At 55.0% G+C, this 16759-nt stretch overlaps 2 protein-coding genes across 5 annotated transcripts in view; one reads left to right on the top strand and one right to left on the bottom strand.

Annotated features, from left to right (window-relative positions):
* Positions 1–601: 601 nt before the first annotated feature.
* TRAF4 (TNF receptor associated factor 4) lies at positions 602–6728 on the top strand. 2 transcript variants are annotated; one of them, XM_004433368.3, is made up of 7 exons: positions 603–803; positions 3864–3915; positions 4509–4613; positions 4683–4844; positions 4929–5090; positions 5178–5333; positions 5601–6728. In XM_004433368.3, the coding sequence occupies exons 1-7, from the start codon at positions 661–663 to the stop codon at positions 6231–6233; spliced, it is 1413 nt and encodes a 470-aa protein (XP_004433425.1). In that variant the 5' UTR covers positions 603–660; the 3' UTR covers positions 6234–6728. The 2 variants fall into 2 exon arrangements, with proteins under 2 accessions (XP_087296854.1, XP_004433425.1); XM_087440728.1 differs by lacking the exon at positions 4683–4844 and having other exon boundaries at positions 602–803.
* A 2861-nt stretch (positions 6729–9589) lies between these two features.
* The window catches only part of FAM222B (family with sequence similarity 222 member B), a 70196-nt gene continuing 63026 nt past the window's right edge, over positions 9590–16759 (bottom strand). For 2 of the 3 annotated variants that reach the window (XM_004433365.3, XM_004433367.3), the window contains exon 3: positions 9590–13521. In XM_004433365.3, coding sequence (XP_004433422.1) covers positions 11915–13521 — 1607 coding nt within the window. In that variant the 3' untranslated portion in view covers positions 9590–11914. The remainder of the gene's footprint in view (positions 13522–16759) is intronic. The other variant, XM_014789762.2, reaches the window with a different exon arrangement.

The raw sequence follows: 16759 nt of genomic DNA, 5'->3' as shown, positions 1-16759 counted from the left end.
AGGGATGGGGGTGGCAGCCAGACGCCCCAGGGCTGGGCTGGGCCCGATCTCGATCTCGGCAGCAGGGCCGCGACCGCGATCGAGGGAGGAATGTGGGCGCAGCCTGGGGCTGGGGCCGAGGTTCCTCTAGCTCAGCGCCTGGCCCGGCCTCCCCGCCCCAGCCGGGCTCCTAGATCTGGTTGCCAGGCTTCGGCTGCCTAGCGCCTGGAAGCTGGAGCCCCGAGGCCCCTGGGCGATACGTGGCCCCCCGAGACGGAGCTGTTGACTCCGCAGAAGCGAACCTTTGTGGCGCGGCCCGGCCCGGCCCGTCCCCCGGGGCCCTCCGGCCCGTCCAAGGTCAAGGCCCCCGAGCTCTGGAGAGAAGCGGAGCCACGATCTCTCTTCCCAAGGGGGAAGAGGAGCCCCTGCTTCGTATGGGGGGCGAGCCCTGCCGTCAGCGGACCCCGAAGCGGCGAGCTCGCCAGGTGGGCGGGGCCGGGGGCTGGCACTAGGACCGCGCGGGCGGGCTCCGCCCCTCTTCCGGCGGGCGGGCTCGCGGGCGGGGCGCAGGCCGCGGCCGTCAGTCGGCGCCGCCCGGAGCCGGGAGCGCGGCCGGAGCGAGGCGCGGGCTGTGGGGCCGCCGCGTGCCCGGCCCCGCTTGCCCGTGCCCGCCCGCCCGCCATGCCCGGCTTCGACTACAAGTTCCTGGAGAAGCCCAAGCGGCGGCTGCTGTGCCCGCTGTGCGGGAAACCCATGCGCGAGCCCGTGCAGGTTTCTACCTGCGGCCACCGCTTCTGCGACACCTGCCTGCAGGAGTTCCTCAGGTGCGGCGCCGGGGGCGGCCGGAGGGGGGGTTCGCCGCCTGGGGAGAGGCCGGGGCACGCCGGGCCTTTGTCTGCGCCGCGGCTCCGTGACCTCAGGGGCGCCCACCGTGACGTCACGGGGCGGCGGTGACGTCAGGGCCCGAGGGAGGACGCCGGCACTAATCCGTAGAGTTTGGGGTACCGGCGGCGCCCGCGCTCGGTGGGAAGAATTCAGAGTCTTCCCGCGGGTGGCGGTGGAAAAGCCGCCCTTCCTGCCCCGGGCCGGCCCTGCCTCCTCACCTGAGCGCGAGCGTGGCCTCAGCCTTGAACTTTGAGCCCTTCTGGGACGAGGAGGACAAAATCCTCTGTCCCACGCAGCGCCTTAAACCTCCGGAGTTCTCACCCGTCTAACCTCTTCTGGTTCTTGGAACATTCCAAGAACGGCAGCTATTGTTCTCCCATTTCACAGATGATGAAACAAGAGATTCAAAGTAAGGCTGTGACTTGCCCATGGTCACACAATTACTTCAAGGCTTAGCTGGGATTTAAGCCCGGGCTGCTTGTGGTCACACAATAGAGGGGGACTGTGACGCTCCGGATCTCCCCTGAAGCGGGAACCCTGTGGGTGTCGCTCCCCGTCCCTGGGGGGCTCGAGTGCCGCGGGTGGTCTATAAATCCTTAGGGAGGGGTCGCACCCTGGGTGTTACTGAACGCCCCCTGCCCTCAGGACCCAGATCGCCCCGTGGTCCTTGGCCGTCCGTGGATTTCTGGGCACCCTGTGGTGTTTTGAGTCTCCTGCCCGCACTGGTAGCTGCTCAGGTCCCGGTGTTGGGAGGCAAGATGAGGGAGCTCCCGGTCCGGGAGAGGTTGTGCCCCAAGAGCACAGGGGCAGGCCGGGTCAGCCACTGCCGTGTGTCAGGAGGCTGTCTGCTGAGCGGATCGAGGGACGCATGCCGGGAGCACCTGGGGCTCCTGCCTTCAGTGCTCACTCCCTCCCTCCGTCCTGCGCAGCCCCTAGCCTGGCGGAAATCTCAGCAGACCCTTTGTTTTCTGTTCCGCGCAGCCTGGGCCGGCTCCTGCCCTCACATATGCTCCTGCACTAGCTGCTGTGCTGCCCCCTCCTCCTTTTCCCTCACCCTCCTCTCTCCTTCCCTTCAGTGTACACACAGACTCACTCCCCTACAGACACACAGTCCCATTGTCTTCTCCCGTGCCCTTCCCCGGTCCTCTGGTTTCCAGATGAGGCCAGCTGAGCCCCACCACCCTCAGCTGACCCACCCTGACTGCCTCCGGGAAAGAGCGGGGGAGGGGGCTGTCGGCCCTTTTTCTCTGCTCCTCCTCCTCTGCCCCTCTCTGCTGCTTTTGCCCCTCCCCCTCCCGGAAATCCCCTCTTCCTCTTCCACAGCCCCCTCCCCCCATCCTGTGTTCTCCCCTGGGCCTCCACCGCGCAGCCTGGAGCAGTCTCTGCCCCTGCCTCCCCCCCTCGCTTAGCTCCTGAGCTGTGCTGCTGAGGCTCCCCGCAGGATAGAGGTGGTGGGGCAGGCTCTGCCCCTCACCACCACCCCCAACCCTAAGAGCAAGGGTGTCCATACCTCTGGAGGAACCTTTGCCCTGGTTGGGCCCCAAGCTGCCCAGGCTAATCTGCCTGAAGCCTGGGGACTTGCCTCAGTCCCCTCCCTGTATCCAAAACCACTAAGTCAGCACATTCCTGAGGCAGCCAAGCAGACCCCGTTCCCCCATGGCCCACCCCTCTTTCTCCACTCCTGCCAAGGCTATTACTCAGGTTGGTCCAGGAAGGCTGGTTGCCCTGTGGGCACGGGCACACCTCCTCAGTGCCTGGGCACGTATTCTTGGCATTGGCACCATGGCCAGTGGTGGTAGTGGGGTCAGGGGGAGGAAGTGGGTGCTATAAATCCTTTGGGCACCTGGGGCATGGACTGCCCGGGTCCTGCAAAGTGCCATCACAGACAGGGCTTCCCTGTGACCTCTGCTTCCGCCTTGATCCCTGCCTGCCTCCCCCCTCTATTTGACTCAGACCTGCCAGAAATGCCATGCCTGAGGGCCTTCAGTCCTGTTGGGTGAGCCTTTGCCCTGCCTAGGCCATGCCAGGCGTGTGTGACTGGTCCTGGCTCAGGTCAGCAAGGCCATGTTGGCAAAAGGAGGCATGCTAACAGGTTGTTCCTTGGGTGCTGACAGCCTGGTAGGGATTGCTGGAAGAGAGAGGACAGCGGGCGGGGTCAACAGGCTTCAGATCCATGCCTTGCCGTGATCAGAGTCTTGGATGTGCTTGTCTGGACAGTTTTTCTTGCCCTAGCCTTTCTTCTGTGTGCTGTACAGTGTAGTACAACCTGTCTGAGCTGTAGAATCAGACAGACATACCCAGGTGCTGCTTTACCTGTAATCCTCAGTCCTTTCATCTGCAAAATGGGGACATTCAGCCCCTTCTCAGAGGAAGGTGGTGACGACTGGATGAGAGTGTAAACCAGTGCCTTAGAGCCAGCCTTTCCTCCTCTTTGCTTTAGGAGACACACCCTCATAGGTGGAGGGAAGGGATGGGGTAAAGTGGCCCCAAACTGACCTTTGCCCTGGGTTCTTGGCTGGGTATCTTCATGGGGGCTGGGCAGCCTTGATACTTAATCTCATCCCATCCCTGTTCACCACCGCCCCACCAGCTTTCAGCCTAGCCAATGAAAACTAACCTGGGGGGAGGGGGTGGCTGGGGCAGCCTGTTCCTTTCCCAGTCCAGCTGCCATCCTGGGGGAAGGGGTGCCAACTGCCACCTGTTGGCCAAGTGCTGTCTGAGGCAGCTGTCTCTGCCTCCACTGGGCCCAGAACCCCCCTCCTCAGGACGAGAGCTAGGATCTTCTGGGGTCCTGGGGAAGTGCATACCCTCAGGCCTTGTCTCGGCCCTCTCAGGTGGGGCTGGCTGGGAACCGGTCTGGTGGGAGGGAGGCAGGCTGCTCTGGTTGAGGAGGTGAGGCCGGTCTGGTGGGAGGGAGGCAGGCTGCTCTGGTTGAGGCGGTGAGGCCGGGGTTCTCCCCATAGTGTGGAGCCTTGATGCTCTCCCCTCCCCCTTCACAGTGAAGGAGTCTTCAAATGCCCTGAGGACCAACTTCCTCTGGACTATGCCAAGGTGAGTCCACAGTGCCAGGCAGAGGCCCGGGTACAGGCTGTTGCCCTTGGTGGAAGCTAGAGCTGGCAGCCTGTGGGCTCAGGGCCAATGTCAACCCAGTGCTGTGGAATCATGCGCCCCCACAAAGGTGGCCTGTTCCCTCCCACCAGGCAAGTTTGCAAATGAGGCCCGTGTTTACCCTAGAGGGCAGGCACAATGCCCAGCCTGTGGGGGTGCACAGAGCTGCTCTGTGCCCACAAGAAGTGCTCCCCTCCCCTTTGGGTAGCAGGCCAGACCTGTGGCTGAGAGCCAGGACCCCTCTACTGGGGAGAAGGAAGCAGAGGGTGTGGGGGCTGCCTGGGACTGAGCAGGCTGATTCGCTGCCACTCCATAGGGAGTGCCATGTGCAGGCATGGTGGGGACACTGGGATCCAGCATTGGAGCAGATACTGCCTGCTGTGCCCTTTATCCCTGGACACAGAGGGGAATATAGCCCAAGAGAGGCTGTTACTGGCTCTAAGGTAGAGCTAGCCTATCTGGGGGGTGGAGGGAGCAGGAATTGGGGACTGTAGCAGGCTCTTACCCTGACCAGTTCCCCTCATCCCTGCCCCCAGATCTACCCAGACCCAGAGCTGGAGGTACAGGTACTGGGCCTGCCTATTCGCTGCATCCACAGTGAGGAGGGCTGCCGCTGGAGCGGGCCACTTCGTCACCTACAGGTGAGGCTCTGATGAGGATGGGGGGACTACCTCTTCCTTGGCAGGCACTAACTGCACCCTTCCCGCCAGGGCCACCTGAATACCTGCAGCTTCAATGTAGTCCCCTGCCCCAATCGCTGCCCCACCAAGCTGAGCCGCCGGGATCTGCCTGCACACTTGCAGCACGACTGCCCCAAGCGGCGCCTCAAGTGCGAGTTTTGTGGCTGTGACTTCAGTGGGGAGGCCTTTGAGGTGGGCTTGGCTGAGGGTAGAGGGAGAGTGGGGCACCTGGTAGCCTAGGGAGCCCTTAACTCAGCCCCTCTGGCATTTCCACAGAGCCACGAAGGCATGTGCCCCCAAGAGAGTGTGTACTGTGAGAACAAGTGTGGTGCCCGCATGATGCGGCGGCTGCTGGCCCAGCATGCCACCTCTGAGTGCCCCAAGCGCACCCAGCCTTGCACCTACTGCACCAAGGAGTTCGTCTTTGACACCATCCAGGTGAGGCCCTTCCTGAGCTGTGGGCTCTGGGGCAGGTAGCAGGGAGTCAGACTACTGACTGCTGTCTCTTTGCCTCTGCGGCCCTAGAGCCACCAGTACCAGTGCCCGAGGCTGCCTGTGCCCTGCCCCAACCAGTGCGGTGTGGGCACCGTGGCTCGGGAGGACCTGCCGGGCCATCTGAAGGACAGCTGTAGCACTGCCCTGGTGCTGTGTCCGTTCAAAGACTCTGGCTGCAAGCACAGGGTGAGATGCCCCTCCTCTTTCCTGTCAGCCCCCTTCTTGGTCCTTGAAGCCTCAGACATAGCCTAGGCCCTTGGTGGTCCCTGCTATGCTGCTCTGAAGCCTTCGGTCCTTCCCCCTGGTGGCCAGCTCCATCCTCCTCCTAGTGCCCTCTATTTTCCTCATTCAGAGCTGGGTGCCTGCCACCCTGTACCCATTCTTCCCTTCTCTTCGCCTGCCCCCACTGATAACTCTCCTCCCTTCCCCCATGGTCTGGGGCTTTGCCAACAGTGCCCTAAGCTGGCAATGGCACGGCATGTGGAGGAGAGCGTGAAGCCACACTTGGCCATGATGTGTGCCCTGGTGAGCCGGCAGCGGCAGGAGCTGCAGGAGCTGCGGCGAGAGCTGGAGGAGCTATCAGTGGGCAGTGATGGCGTGCTCATCTGGAAGATTGGCAGCTATGGGCGACGGCTACAGGAGGCCAAAGCCAAGCCCAACCTTGAGTGCTTCAGCCCAGCCTTCTACACGCATAAGTACGGCTACAAGCTGCAGGTGTCTGCATTCCTCAATGGCAACGGCAGTGGTGAGGGCACACACCTCTCACTCTACATTCGTGTGCTGCCGGGTGCCTTTGACAATCTCCTTGAGTGGCCCTTTGCCCGCCGCGTCACCTTCTCCCTGCTGGATCAGAGTGACCCTGGGCTGGCTAAGCCACAGCATGTCACTGAGACCTTTCACCCCGACCCAAACTGGAAGAATTTCCAAAAACCGGGCACTTGGCGGGGCTCCCTGGATGAGAGTTCTCTGGGCTTCGGTTACCCCAAGTTCATCTCCCACCAGGATATCCGCAAGCGAAACTATGTGCGTGATGATGCAGTCTTCATCCGTGCCTCTGTTGAATTGCCCCGAAAGATCCTCAGCTGAATGCAGATGGGGCTCCAGGAGAAACGGGGATGGGACATGACCTCTGTCAGGCACTGGCTGACCCTGGAGAGGGGGCTGGACCCCCTTTCAGCTGCTTCTGCTGCCTAGGTTCTGTTACCCCGTTCCCCTGCCCCCCCTTCCTTACCACCCTCAGGTGCCTCCTATTGGTGCTTCAGCCCTGGCCCCTGTGGGGAGGAGGTCTTGGGGTCATCAAGGGCTTGGAAACAAGTGATCCCAGGGCCTGTCTCCTCTCCTGGGCAGGGCAGACATGCCTTGGTGCCTGCGGCACCAAGGGACTGAGGTGCCTGCTGGTGCTATGTGTCCCAAGAGCCATAGTGGGGAGGAGGAGTTGGGAAAGTGAGGGGGTCAAGAAGATGTTTTGAGATCTGATTTCTCTTCCCCTTTTCCCAGCTGTGCCCCCTCTGGTTATTTATTTACTTAGTGCCAGGAGGGCACAGCAGGGGAGCCCTGATTTTTAATAAATCCTGAATTGTATTTATTAGCTTGGTTCCAGCCTGACTCATCGGGGTTGGTCAAGGCCCTGGAAGGCTGGACCCAACTGTGAAGGCAAACGACCATTCAGAGACGGGCTGCTGACGCTCTGGCCCCAGGATCCAGATGCTCTGCTAGGTCGCCCTCTGGTGGACGAAGGAGAACTGCATCAGGCTTTGTGTGGAAGATGGGTTTTTCTGCCCTGCCCTCTGGTGGTTAGTTGGTAGAGGTGCAGGTTCTGGACCTGTTTTTTTTTTTTGGCTTCCAACAACAGAAATTTATTCTCTCACAGTTCTGAAGGCTAGAAGTCCAAAATTGAGGTATGGGCAGGATTCGTTCCTTTTAGAAGCTCTAGGATCTGGACATTTTTTATAAGGCTGGAGTCCCTGATCCGGGCCCCACCAAAGACTAGTGCCTTTGCCCTAGGCAGGTCTTTCTTGGTCTAATGACAATAGCTACCATTTATTGAGTACTTTCACATGGCAGACACTGCTGAGCACTTTACATGCATTATTTCATTTAAGACAACAGTCAAGTGAAACAGCTTTTATCACCGTAATAAAAGGACCTACCTTAGTGGGCTGTAGTGAAGATTTAATGAGACAATGCATGTTCCCAGCATAAAATAAGTGCTTGATGAATGCAAAGTCCAGCCCACACCCAGGGACTAAGCGGAGCAAAGGGGCCTTTGAGGGGTACCAGGCACTTCAATCTCATCCATACGCATTTGCTTTTCACACAGGCCTCCCTCAGTGGATGCCTGTGAATATCCACATTTGACTGATGAGATTGTAGCAGAGGAGTGAATTGATTTCACAGTGATCTTTCAGCTGGTTTGGGCCAGGGCCTGGATCCTGTTTTAAGCTCCAGCAATCCCTAGAAGCACAGCTGCCTTTAATTTTGGCAAGAGTTAATTTGGGTTGGATCCCTGCTGTGCTTGCTTTTTGGCAAGCTACCTAGCTATATGGGGCATCCTCTCTCATAGTAAAATGAGAGTAATCCTGCTTAGCTCCTAGATTTGTTGTAAAGATTAATCAGCATAAAATATTTTACTCTTCTCATCTGGCCCTGAGAAGAGGCACAATGTACAGGAACTGTTCCCTAGTAGGGGAAGGGTCAAGGGCTATAGTTCTCGCCTTCACCCTCCCAGACAGAGGCTCAGGTGAAAAGAGCCCTTATCAGAAGGTGAAAGGAGAGGTCTGAACCCAAGACAGCCAGCCTGGGGAACTAACCGTCAGCTTAGCCTTCAAAAGGTCAAATTCACTGATCTAGGGGGAGATGGGACGCTGGTGGCCTTGCCAAGAAGGTAAAGACGGCCCCTTCACCAGATAAACCATCTTGGTACAGTGAGGCCTGGAAGCTGATAGGGAGAACCATGGGCTGGCGCTTGCTTCAGCAACAGGTGGAATCACCCTGCATGTCTTCCAAAAGAAACCAGACACCCCAGATCAAGCTTGGGCTCCCTCTGCTGGCAGGACCATCCTGCCACAGCACCATCCCAGGGGCCCATTCACATAGAGGATTGATTGAACAGTGCCTTCTAGAGTTGTGTGCAACAATGGGATCTTGCAGTCAACCCCATAACCAGGCCTGGCCCTCATTCCAGTGCTGTTGCAGGCAGCTATAATTGCTCTGTGGAACTCAGGCCTGATTCTGCATCAGAGTGTGAGCTGGACTCCCCAAGCGCCTACCCCAGGAATTGTTCACTGGAGGCAGAGCTGGGCTCACCCTCACCATCTACTCTGTCTAGCTCTGTGACCTTAGGCTGACTGCAGGTTTCATCTGACACAGGCAGCAGAGGGCCTTCTTTCACAGGAATGGCATGAGTAGTAAAGGAGGCAAAGTGCCTTCACAAAAGGGCATACTCAGGAGGGGGAGGGTGCTTTCAACTCTTCTGAGACCCACTTGCTGACTCTTGCTACTAAAGTTCTGATTCTACCCTCACTGAATCCCACATCCTGTGGAATCTTTCCCTCCATAACATCTTAATCCAAACTCAGCAGAAAGGGGAGAAGGGGAATCTAAATAGCTCTTTTGGATTGTTTTTCCTACAGACAAAAAAGAAACTTCTCCAAAGATTCAAATCACCCAGAAGGCCACTGCCCATGTTACAGATTGTAGCACCTACTACCTCTACCTCTGTCAGAGGCCCTCAGTAACTCCAAAGTGTTGGAGGTGGGAAGAGAGGGAGGGACAGACATTTACTCTTCAATTGGCTTAACAAACCAGATTCCCATTTTTCAATGACTGATGGTCCTTAGAGTACAAGTGGTAGTACACTTTAGGCCTCTAGTGAAGGGCAACAAACCATACTTACCCATCAAGCCCCTTGGGGCTGGCCCTGTGGCTTAGCGGTTAAGTGCGTGCGCTCCGCTACTGGCGGCTCGGGTTTGGATCCCAGGCGCACACCGACGCACTGCCCAGCCATGCTGAGGCAGCGTCCCACATACAGCAACTAGAGGGATGTGCAACTATGCTATAACTATCTGCTGGGGCTTTGGGGAGAAAAAGGGAAAAAAAGGAGGACTGGCAATAGATGTTAGCTTAGAGCCAGTCTTCCTCCACAAAAAAAAAAAAAAAAAATCCCATCAAGCCCCTAGCAGTCCTGTCTAGGGAGGGGGCCAGCTGGCTGGGTACCTCCCACAGGCTGGCTGAACTATCTACTTCCATGCCTTACAATCGCCACATCACCTGGTCTGGGATAATGGACTGGGAGGGCTTCCAAGTGGGACAAATACTATAGGGATCTCTCTTAAAAATGAGGAATTACTTCCCTTCTAGTAAAGGAGACATGTTAGAAACAGTTATAAGAAAAATCGCCTCACACACTGACAGCATTAAACGAATATGACAAGATCAAAAGGTGAGTTTTTTTCTTTTTACTGGTTTATAATAATTTTAAAAACCCCATCACACCCATAAACCACCACAGGTGAGAAGATGAGGGAGATGGAAAATGAATGCTACAGTATGTGGACAGTGCAGGAATCCAGGTATTCCCTAGGGGCAGTGTAGGATGGAGGCAGGGACTGCAGATAGGAGGCCCTGGCTTGGACCCTTATTGCTGGTTGGGGATTGGCTGGCAGAAGGGGAAAAGGGCTCAGGGTGAACTAGGAAACATCTCACACCAAAGGCGAGGGCAGTTGGGGGCAGGGAGGGTGGGTCACAGTACATTTTCCATGCAGACTAGGAGTGGGAGTGAGAGCTTCAGAGACTTGCACCCCGACACAGGAAGAGATGGGTTTGAGGTTTGATTTAAAGCCCCTAAGTTGGTGTCTGGTCCAATTTCCTAAAACAGAAGCTCACCTTTCGGGGAGAGGCATTGGAAAAAATTACACCAAAAATATCTGGTTTGGAGATGGGGCATGGGATAAGGGGAGACAGTGGTGCTCTTTCAATTTAACTCAGAGAAGTGAGACCTGGAAGGGGCCCTGGGTGAGAGGGTGGCCAACGCCTTGGGAGGAGGCATTGCACCAGAAGCTGCAGGTGCTCCTGAAGGCTCAGGGACAGGGAGGTACCAGTGTTCACAGACGGCAGGAAAACAATCCGGAACAATAAATTAGGACTTCATGTTGCTATCATTTGGCATAACACAATCAGGCAATTTTTTCTTTTTTTTCTCTGTTTAAATATAAGGCAACTTGCCAACACATAATTTAAAAACTGGTCTTCAGTCACATTGTTTCAGATCACTAGAGAATTTCTGGCTAAAGAACAGTGGATAGTAAACAAAACCCAAAATCTTAAATAAGAACATCAGCTCACATTCCCCGGAGACAAGAGGAAAGGTAAGGGCTTATTTGGTTTTTTTTAAAAAAAAGTCAGAGCCCAACTATGCATCTTTAACAGAAGGGTGCAAAAAATTACAACGAAACAATCTAAGTTTAAAGTTACAGAAAAGTTTTAAAATTCTAGCCAGCTAATGATCACTTGGGAATGAGACACGTTGAGCATGGAGTGGATGGGGGTATGCGCCAAGAATGGGCGAGGGGCAGGAGGGGCTGTTTCCAGTGTAGGCCCATCTCCAGCTGTTAGAACCATGCTCATTTGGTAAAGGAAGAATTCAAAGAGCTTAAGGCTTTGTGTTTTTTTCTTTCTTTCTTCATTAAACTGAGGGGCTTTGAAAGGAGGTGACTAGAGGGTGAATGTACCTGTGGGGCCACTCACACACAATGCTACTCAAACCCACACTACAGTCATACAGAAACATGACATTTAAAACTTACAGTGTAGAGCGATATTCTTAGCCAGTGTAGAGAACCAAATGCATTTTAACTATTTTTTTTTTTTGGTGTTTTTAATTCCAAACTCCAATGTGATCATCCCTTACCTAATTCCTCAAGTAAGATCGGTTTTTTTGTTTGTTTTGCTTGTGTTTTTTGAGGGGGTTGGGGGATGAGAGCAGCAGGTGAGTCAGGAGAGAGGCTTGTGAGAAAGGGATCTTGGGTATGCTGGATGCTCACTGCATTTCTCTAAGGCTAGAAAGGCAAGTCAGGAACCAAGATATCAATGCGAAGACAGACTTTGCCCCCACGTCTCAAGGCTATGACCAAGTGCCTGCAGGATGCCCTGGAGGAGTGCGGCAAGGACAAGTGCAGTGGCGCTGGGGTCACTGTGATGTAAAACAAAGCCTTGAGGAATGGAGAGGGGCTGGGAGGCGATGAAGACTGGGTCAGCTTTGATTTGAGGTCTTTGGGTGAATAAGGAATTAGCTCTTAGAGAAGACTTGGGAGGTCTGGCTTCTTAGTCCCAAAGAGAGACAGACAGACAGACAGACAGAGGCCTAGCTAAGGGGGCTGGGCACCTACAGCTACCGCACCTAGGGCCCTTCCCTTGGCCCACATCTCAGTCCTAAGGGAAAGAGGCAGAGAAGCAGAAAAAGACAGGAGGCGGGTGGTGGGAAATGGCCCAAAGAGGGGTCAGGGAGAGACAGACAGCGAAGAGAAAAGCCTAGGGTTGGGATTAGGTCCTAACATAAACCCAAAAGTTGCTGGAGTTCGTGGAGGGGAGGATAAGGGCACAGAGGACCCTCGGTCCTCAATTAGATCCCACCAAATTCCCTTTCTTAGACACCTAAGAATGATCACATTGGAGCAGTGAAACTTTGAAACTATCCAATTACTCAAAAGTAAGACTAAACTAGGTGGGTGATGTACGATGTGGAGCTTTGTGGAGGGCACCGGGGCCACCTATCTATACCCAGGGTGCTGAATATGAAGACTTCGACTATCTGTGGGATCAGGGGCTCGGTTGCCAGGGGCTCGGTGGGCCTTGCTCAGCATGGCTAGGCTCTGTTCTCGGAAGCAGGCCTGCTGGAAATCCCCACTTAGGTAATCCACTGTTTGCATCAAGCTGTTCTGGCTGGCCACTGGACCGCCCCCGGTCCCTGCTCGGTAGTGGGCCCCAGCAGCCGCTGCACAGTCGAGGGGTGCACCTGTGGGCTGCCCACCATGGAACGGCATGGCGAGGTCCTGAGACCCCGAGCTGTCGCTATTGGGAGTGGGCAGAATGTTGTTCCACAGGGGCTGGAAGTAGTGACCATTGGGATAGGCCAATGGGGCTGCCAGGCCGTTGACTGGTGGGGATGGGGTTGGCTTCTCCAGGGGTGGCTTCAGATGGAAGGACTGTGCCAGGCAGAGTTCCTGCGGGTAGGCAGGGGCCTTGCCCACAAAGCCAGGCCCTGCCAACTCGCGTCCTGCCCCATGCTTGCCTGTCAGACCAGGGGCTGGCGTCCCACCAGCCTCACTGCACATCTGCTGCAGGTGGGCCAGCTGGTGCTGGTTCCAGGCGACTGGCTTGAGGTCGCTAGGGTAGCCAGTGGGGGCTCGAGAGATGCCCGTGGGCAGGTTGACAGGGCCTGCGGCAGGCAGTGCGGCTGTGGCCGCATGGGTGTGCTCCATGGGGTTGACCACACATGAAGGCATTGGTGTGGGGACGCTGTGGGTCGACACCCGGGTGCTTGCATTGATGAGCAGACTGCGACTAATGGGGCTGGGGTTGGCGATCTGGCCCTCACACACTGAGGTAGTGCTGATGCCTGCCCTCGTCTGGCAAAACTGGTTGATCTGGTGCACGATGCTGCTCAGGTCCGGGGGCTGGCTGTGCTGCAGGGTGGCCGCCATTGAAAGGGGGATAGTTGAGGTAGACACGGTCACATTCGGGGGGGCATCTGAGTCTGGCATCTTCCGGCCTCCATGCAGCAAGGGATTGGGGGGGTGCTGGAGACCCTGGTGAGACAGGGCCTGAGGGTGGACCAAGCCCTGGGTTTGGGCCATGGGCTGAGGGTGGCCCAGGCCCTGAGGCTGCTGGAGGCTCTGAGGGTGGGACAGTGCCTGGGGTGGTGGGATACCCTGAGGGTGCTGCAGCGTCTGGGGAGGGGCATGGGCCAGGGTCTGTGCATGCTGCAGGGCCTGCTGGCGGGCCAGAGCCTGGGCCTGGGGGTGGGCTAAAGTGCTGGGTGCCACAGTAGCATAGGGCGCCACTGGGGGATTCATGATGGCCTCAGGGAGCAACCGGGCTCGGGTGCCGTCAAAGTCCTTGAGTATGCTTTTGGCTGGCACTTTGACAATGGCAAGCAGGCCTGCCTTGGTGGCAGCCTGAGTCGGGTAGGGGCTGTAGCGCTGGGCTGATGTGTCGAGGCCGTTCACAGTACGACGAACGTGTTTCCGCTGGGGAACCTTCACACTGTTGGGGAAGATTTTTATAGTCAGTGGGTTGTTTGCGACCTTCTTAGCATACGCGTCCAATTCGGCTGGGGTAGGATAGTGAGCAGTTCTCATTTTCTGTGTAGTGTCCCCTAGAGAGAAAGAAGGGGAAGGGGAAGGAGAGCAAAGAAGGAGAGGGAGCTCATCAGTGCCAAGCCAACCAGCCCTTCTAGATCCCCCTTTTGAGGGCCTAGGGTGGAGGGGGTGGGGGGCTAACTAAATTGTCATCCCTAGTCTTCATTTCAGATCCAGGCTCAGCCCCCACAACAACAAGCACTGCTAACATTTAGTCAGTACTCATACAGTCATGCATCACTTAACGACGGGGATACTGAGAAATGTGTTGAGAGGCAACCTCACCGTCTATGATGCTTGCATGTACTTACACAAACCTAGATAGTCTAGCCTACTACACACCTACGTTGTATATACTAATCTTATGGGACCACCGTCGTATATGCAGGGCCCGTCGTTGACCGAAACTTCATTATGGGGTGCGTGACTGTAATGGGCCAGGCCTTGTGCTAAGCGACAGGCTATCTCAATGAATCCTTGCTACTGCTTTAGGAGGCAGGCACTCTCATGATTCTCATTTTACAAATGAGGTCACTCAAGACTGGAATAGCAGAGCAACTTTCAAAAGTCTCCTATCTTGGAGAGCCAGAACTTGGCCAATTCTCACAGAAGTAACCAAGAATTCTTCTTCCGCTACATGGAACTCTCTCCAGGTTCCTACCAGCCCATGCTCGCCTGGGGACTGAAGGTTCTAAGCAAAGCTGCTTGTCAGGGCCCTCTGTGGCCACTCACTCCCTTTCCCATGACACCCTGGTAAAGAGGGCACCCAAAGTGACTACACTTCAGCCTGCAGTGGCCAATGAGGCATCACCTTCCTCTTCTGCTTGGCAGCTGGGGCGCCATGCCCACTGGGTGGGCATCCTGGCACAGTAGACAGGATGCTTTTTTTTTCAGGAGCAGAGGAATAAGCTGCCAATATCCCTCCCCCATCTCCATGTCACAAGTTCACTTTTGTTTATAGCTTGCTCTCTGCCTGACTCGGTGACGATCAAAAGGCTTTATTTATTTCCTTGTGGGGGGTGACAATAATGACAGGGCAGCAGGGAGGGAATTGAGAAGAAAGGATTCAGAGAATCTTTAAATCCTGAGAGCCAAAAATAGTCTGTATTCGGCCCTTGTCAGCTGTGACTTTCAAAATGAAAGAGGAAAAAACCTGCCTTCCTTTGGAGACTGCGGAAATACCCACTCAAGGCGCCTCATTAATGTTAACAGTCTCTTTGTTCCCATCTCCAGTTGCCTCCCATCAGGGGGCTCTAGCGGATGTCGCGCTGCCAGTCAGAAAGGAAAAGGTTCTGAGAACAGGAGCTCTTTAAGGATGCCAGGCTCCTCCAAGGGGTCTCTGCTCTGTTCTCCCTCTCTCTGAGGGAAGGTCTCCCCTGAGCATACACAGAAGGTGCTTAATAAAAGCTTGCTGAGTGAGTAAGTACACACTCTGCCCAAAGCAGAAGGAAAGGGGCTTGGCTGAGAGCCTAGACTCAGCCAGCCGACTCCCTCCCTACTTCCTCCCCTTGCAGGAGGCAGCCAGGCCAGACCAAGGACTAAGCTGACTGAATGCCTGGCTTGTGGCCTCAGCTGGCTTGGCCCAAAGGAGACTCCATTCAAAGTCACGTCACTGAGCATCAACTGGAATAGAAGTAGCTAGTGAGTGTGCTAGAAGGAAAAGGGCACAGCTGCCCTCATTTGGTGGTTAGCTGGCAGAAACTGCTTAGAAACCACTGCTCTTGGAAGCAAGAAGAGAAAGCTCAAGGCCAGGAGGGGCAGCGAGATTCAGGCCCATGTTCAACAAGGTAGAACTTAGCAAAAAGGGTACAGAAAGGAAAAGGTTTGTGCTTTCAAATACCAGTACAATGCCTTGAACTTAGTAGGCACTTCAACATATTTAAGGGTCTGCGTTATTTACTGAACACAGAATAGATGCTCCATCCATAAATGAAATGTTTGTAAGATGATGGATTTGGAGAAGGTCTTAAAAAGGATGAATGTGACGGTGACAATTGAGGGCAGGAAGGAGAGGGAGGCAGAGAGGCCCAGAAATCTTCCCCCATCCCCCAGGCAGCACCAGCTAGTGAGGAGGGTCAAAGCCCTGAGAGCAGAGCCTGAGTTCTGCTGCTTCTTATAAGCAAGGCACTCACCCATAATGGGCTTCAGTCTTCATAAAGTGAGGCCATTTTCTGACCCTTCTTACATTCTGGACAAGAAGATACAAAAAAAGTCTGGGATCACTGAGAGAGAGTCCCTAAACTAAAGGCAGCAGAATTTCACTAGAAACTGCCCTGGTTAGCCACTGTACTTAGGTGTCTGACTGGTCAAAATCATGTGCCACTCCTAGCCCAGTGCCTTACCCAGAGCAGACACGTAGTAAATACCCAGTAAGTGCCATCAGTATAGGTACTGCCTGACTGAGTAATGGGAGTCTGAAGCTTCTGGGTTTTAGTTCAGACAGGAAATGAAGGTCTGCCTCCGGGCTTTCCTCCATGTTGGTGGGCTTCTCTCCATGAAGGCCAATTAAGAGTGGGTACAGTGGCTTGCTAAATAGAGTCATGCATCACTTAACGACAGGAATACATTCTGAGAAATGCATCACTAGGCGATTTTGTTGTTGTGCAAACATCACAAAATGTACTTACACAAACCTAGATGATATAGCCTACTACACACTATATGGTACTAATCTTATCGGACCACTGTCATATATGCAGTCCGTCGTTGACTGAAACATCGTTACATGGCGCATGATTGTAATAGAGTTCCTTTGTTCCAAGTCAGTACCAACTCTCAGGTTGGTTTTTTTCTAGCAGAGGCAGAGGCTAGCTTGGCCTCATTTAGGAGTAGGGAATGGGACACTTACACTGATTCGTTTTCTTTGTCCTGCCTCCACTGATGTTGACAGCAGTGATGAGGAATCAAATAAAGGAATTAGAATCAAAAGAAAGTAAGGGCAGGGCCGGCCCTGTGGCTTGGCGGTTAAGTGCGCGCGCTGCGATGCTGGTGGCCCGGGTTCGGATCCCGGGTGCGCATCGAGGCACCACTTCTCCGTTCATCCTGAGGCCGAGTCCCGCATACAGCAACTAGAAGGATGTGCAGCTACGACATACAACTATCCACTGGGGCTTTGGGGGGAAAAAAAATAAAATAAAATAAAATCTTTAAAAGAAAGTAAGGGCAGAGAATGTGGACACAGGCTACAGTATCTTTGTTAAGGAAGAATCTCAAGGATGAGACTGACTATACTGGACAAGAAAGAGGCCACATTCT

The sequence above is a fragment of the Ceratotherium simum genome, chromosome 16 (assembly GCF_057802395.1).
Source record: "Ceratotherium simum simum isolate JZ-2026a chromosome 16, ASM5780239v1, whole genome shotgun sequence".
NCBI lineage: Eukaryota > Metazoa > Chordata > Mammalia > Perissodactyla > Rhinocerotidae > Ceratotherium > Ceratotherium simum.
Note: the sequence above shows the minus strand (reverse complement) of the source record. Positions and strands in the feature narration are given on the sequence as shown.

Coding starts and splice junctions, on each gene's coding strand:
- TRAF4 (XM_004433368.3), top strand. CDS start 661: ATGCCCGGCTTCGACTACAAGTTCCTGGAGAAGCCCAAGCGGCGGCTG. Junction 3,916..4,508: donor TTCCTCTGGACTATGCCAAG/GTGAGTCCACAG, acceptor CCCTGCCCCCAG/ATCTACCCAGACCCAGAGCT. Junction 5,091..5,177: donor TCGTCTTTGACACCATCCAG/GTGAGGCCCTTC, acceptor CTGCGGCCCTAG/AGCCACCAGTACCAGTGCCC.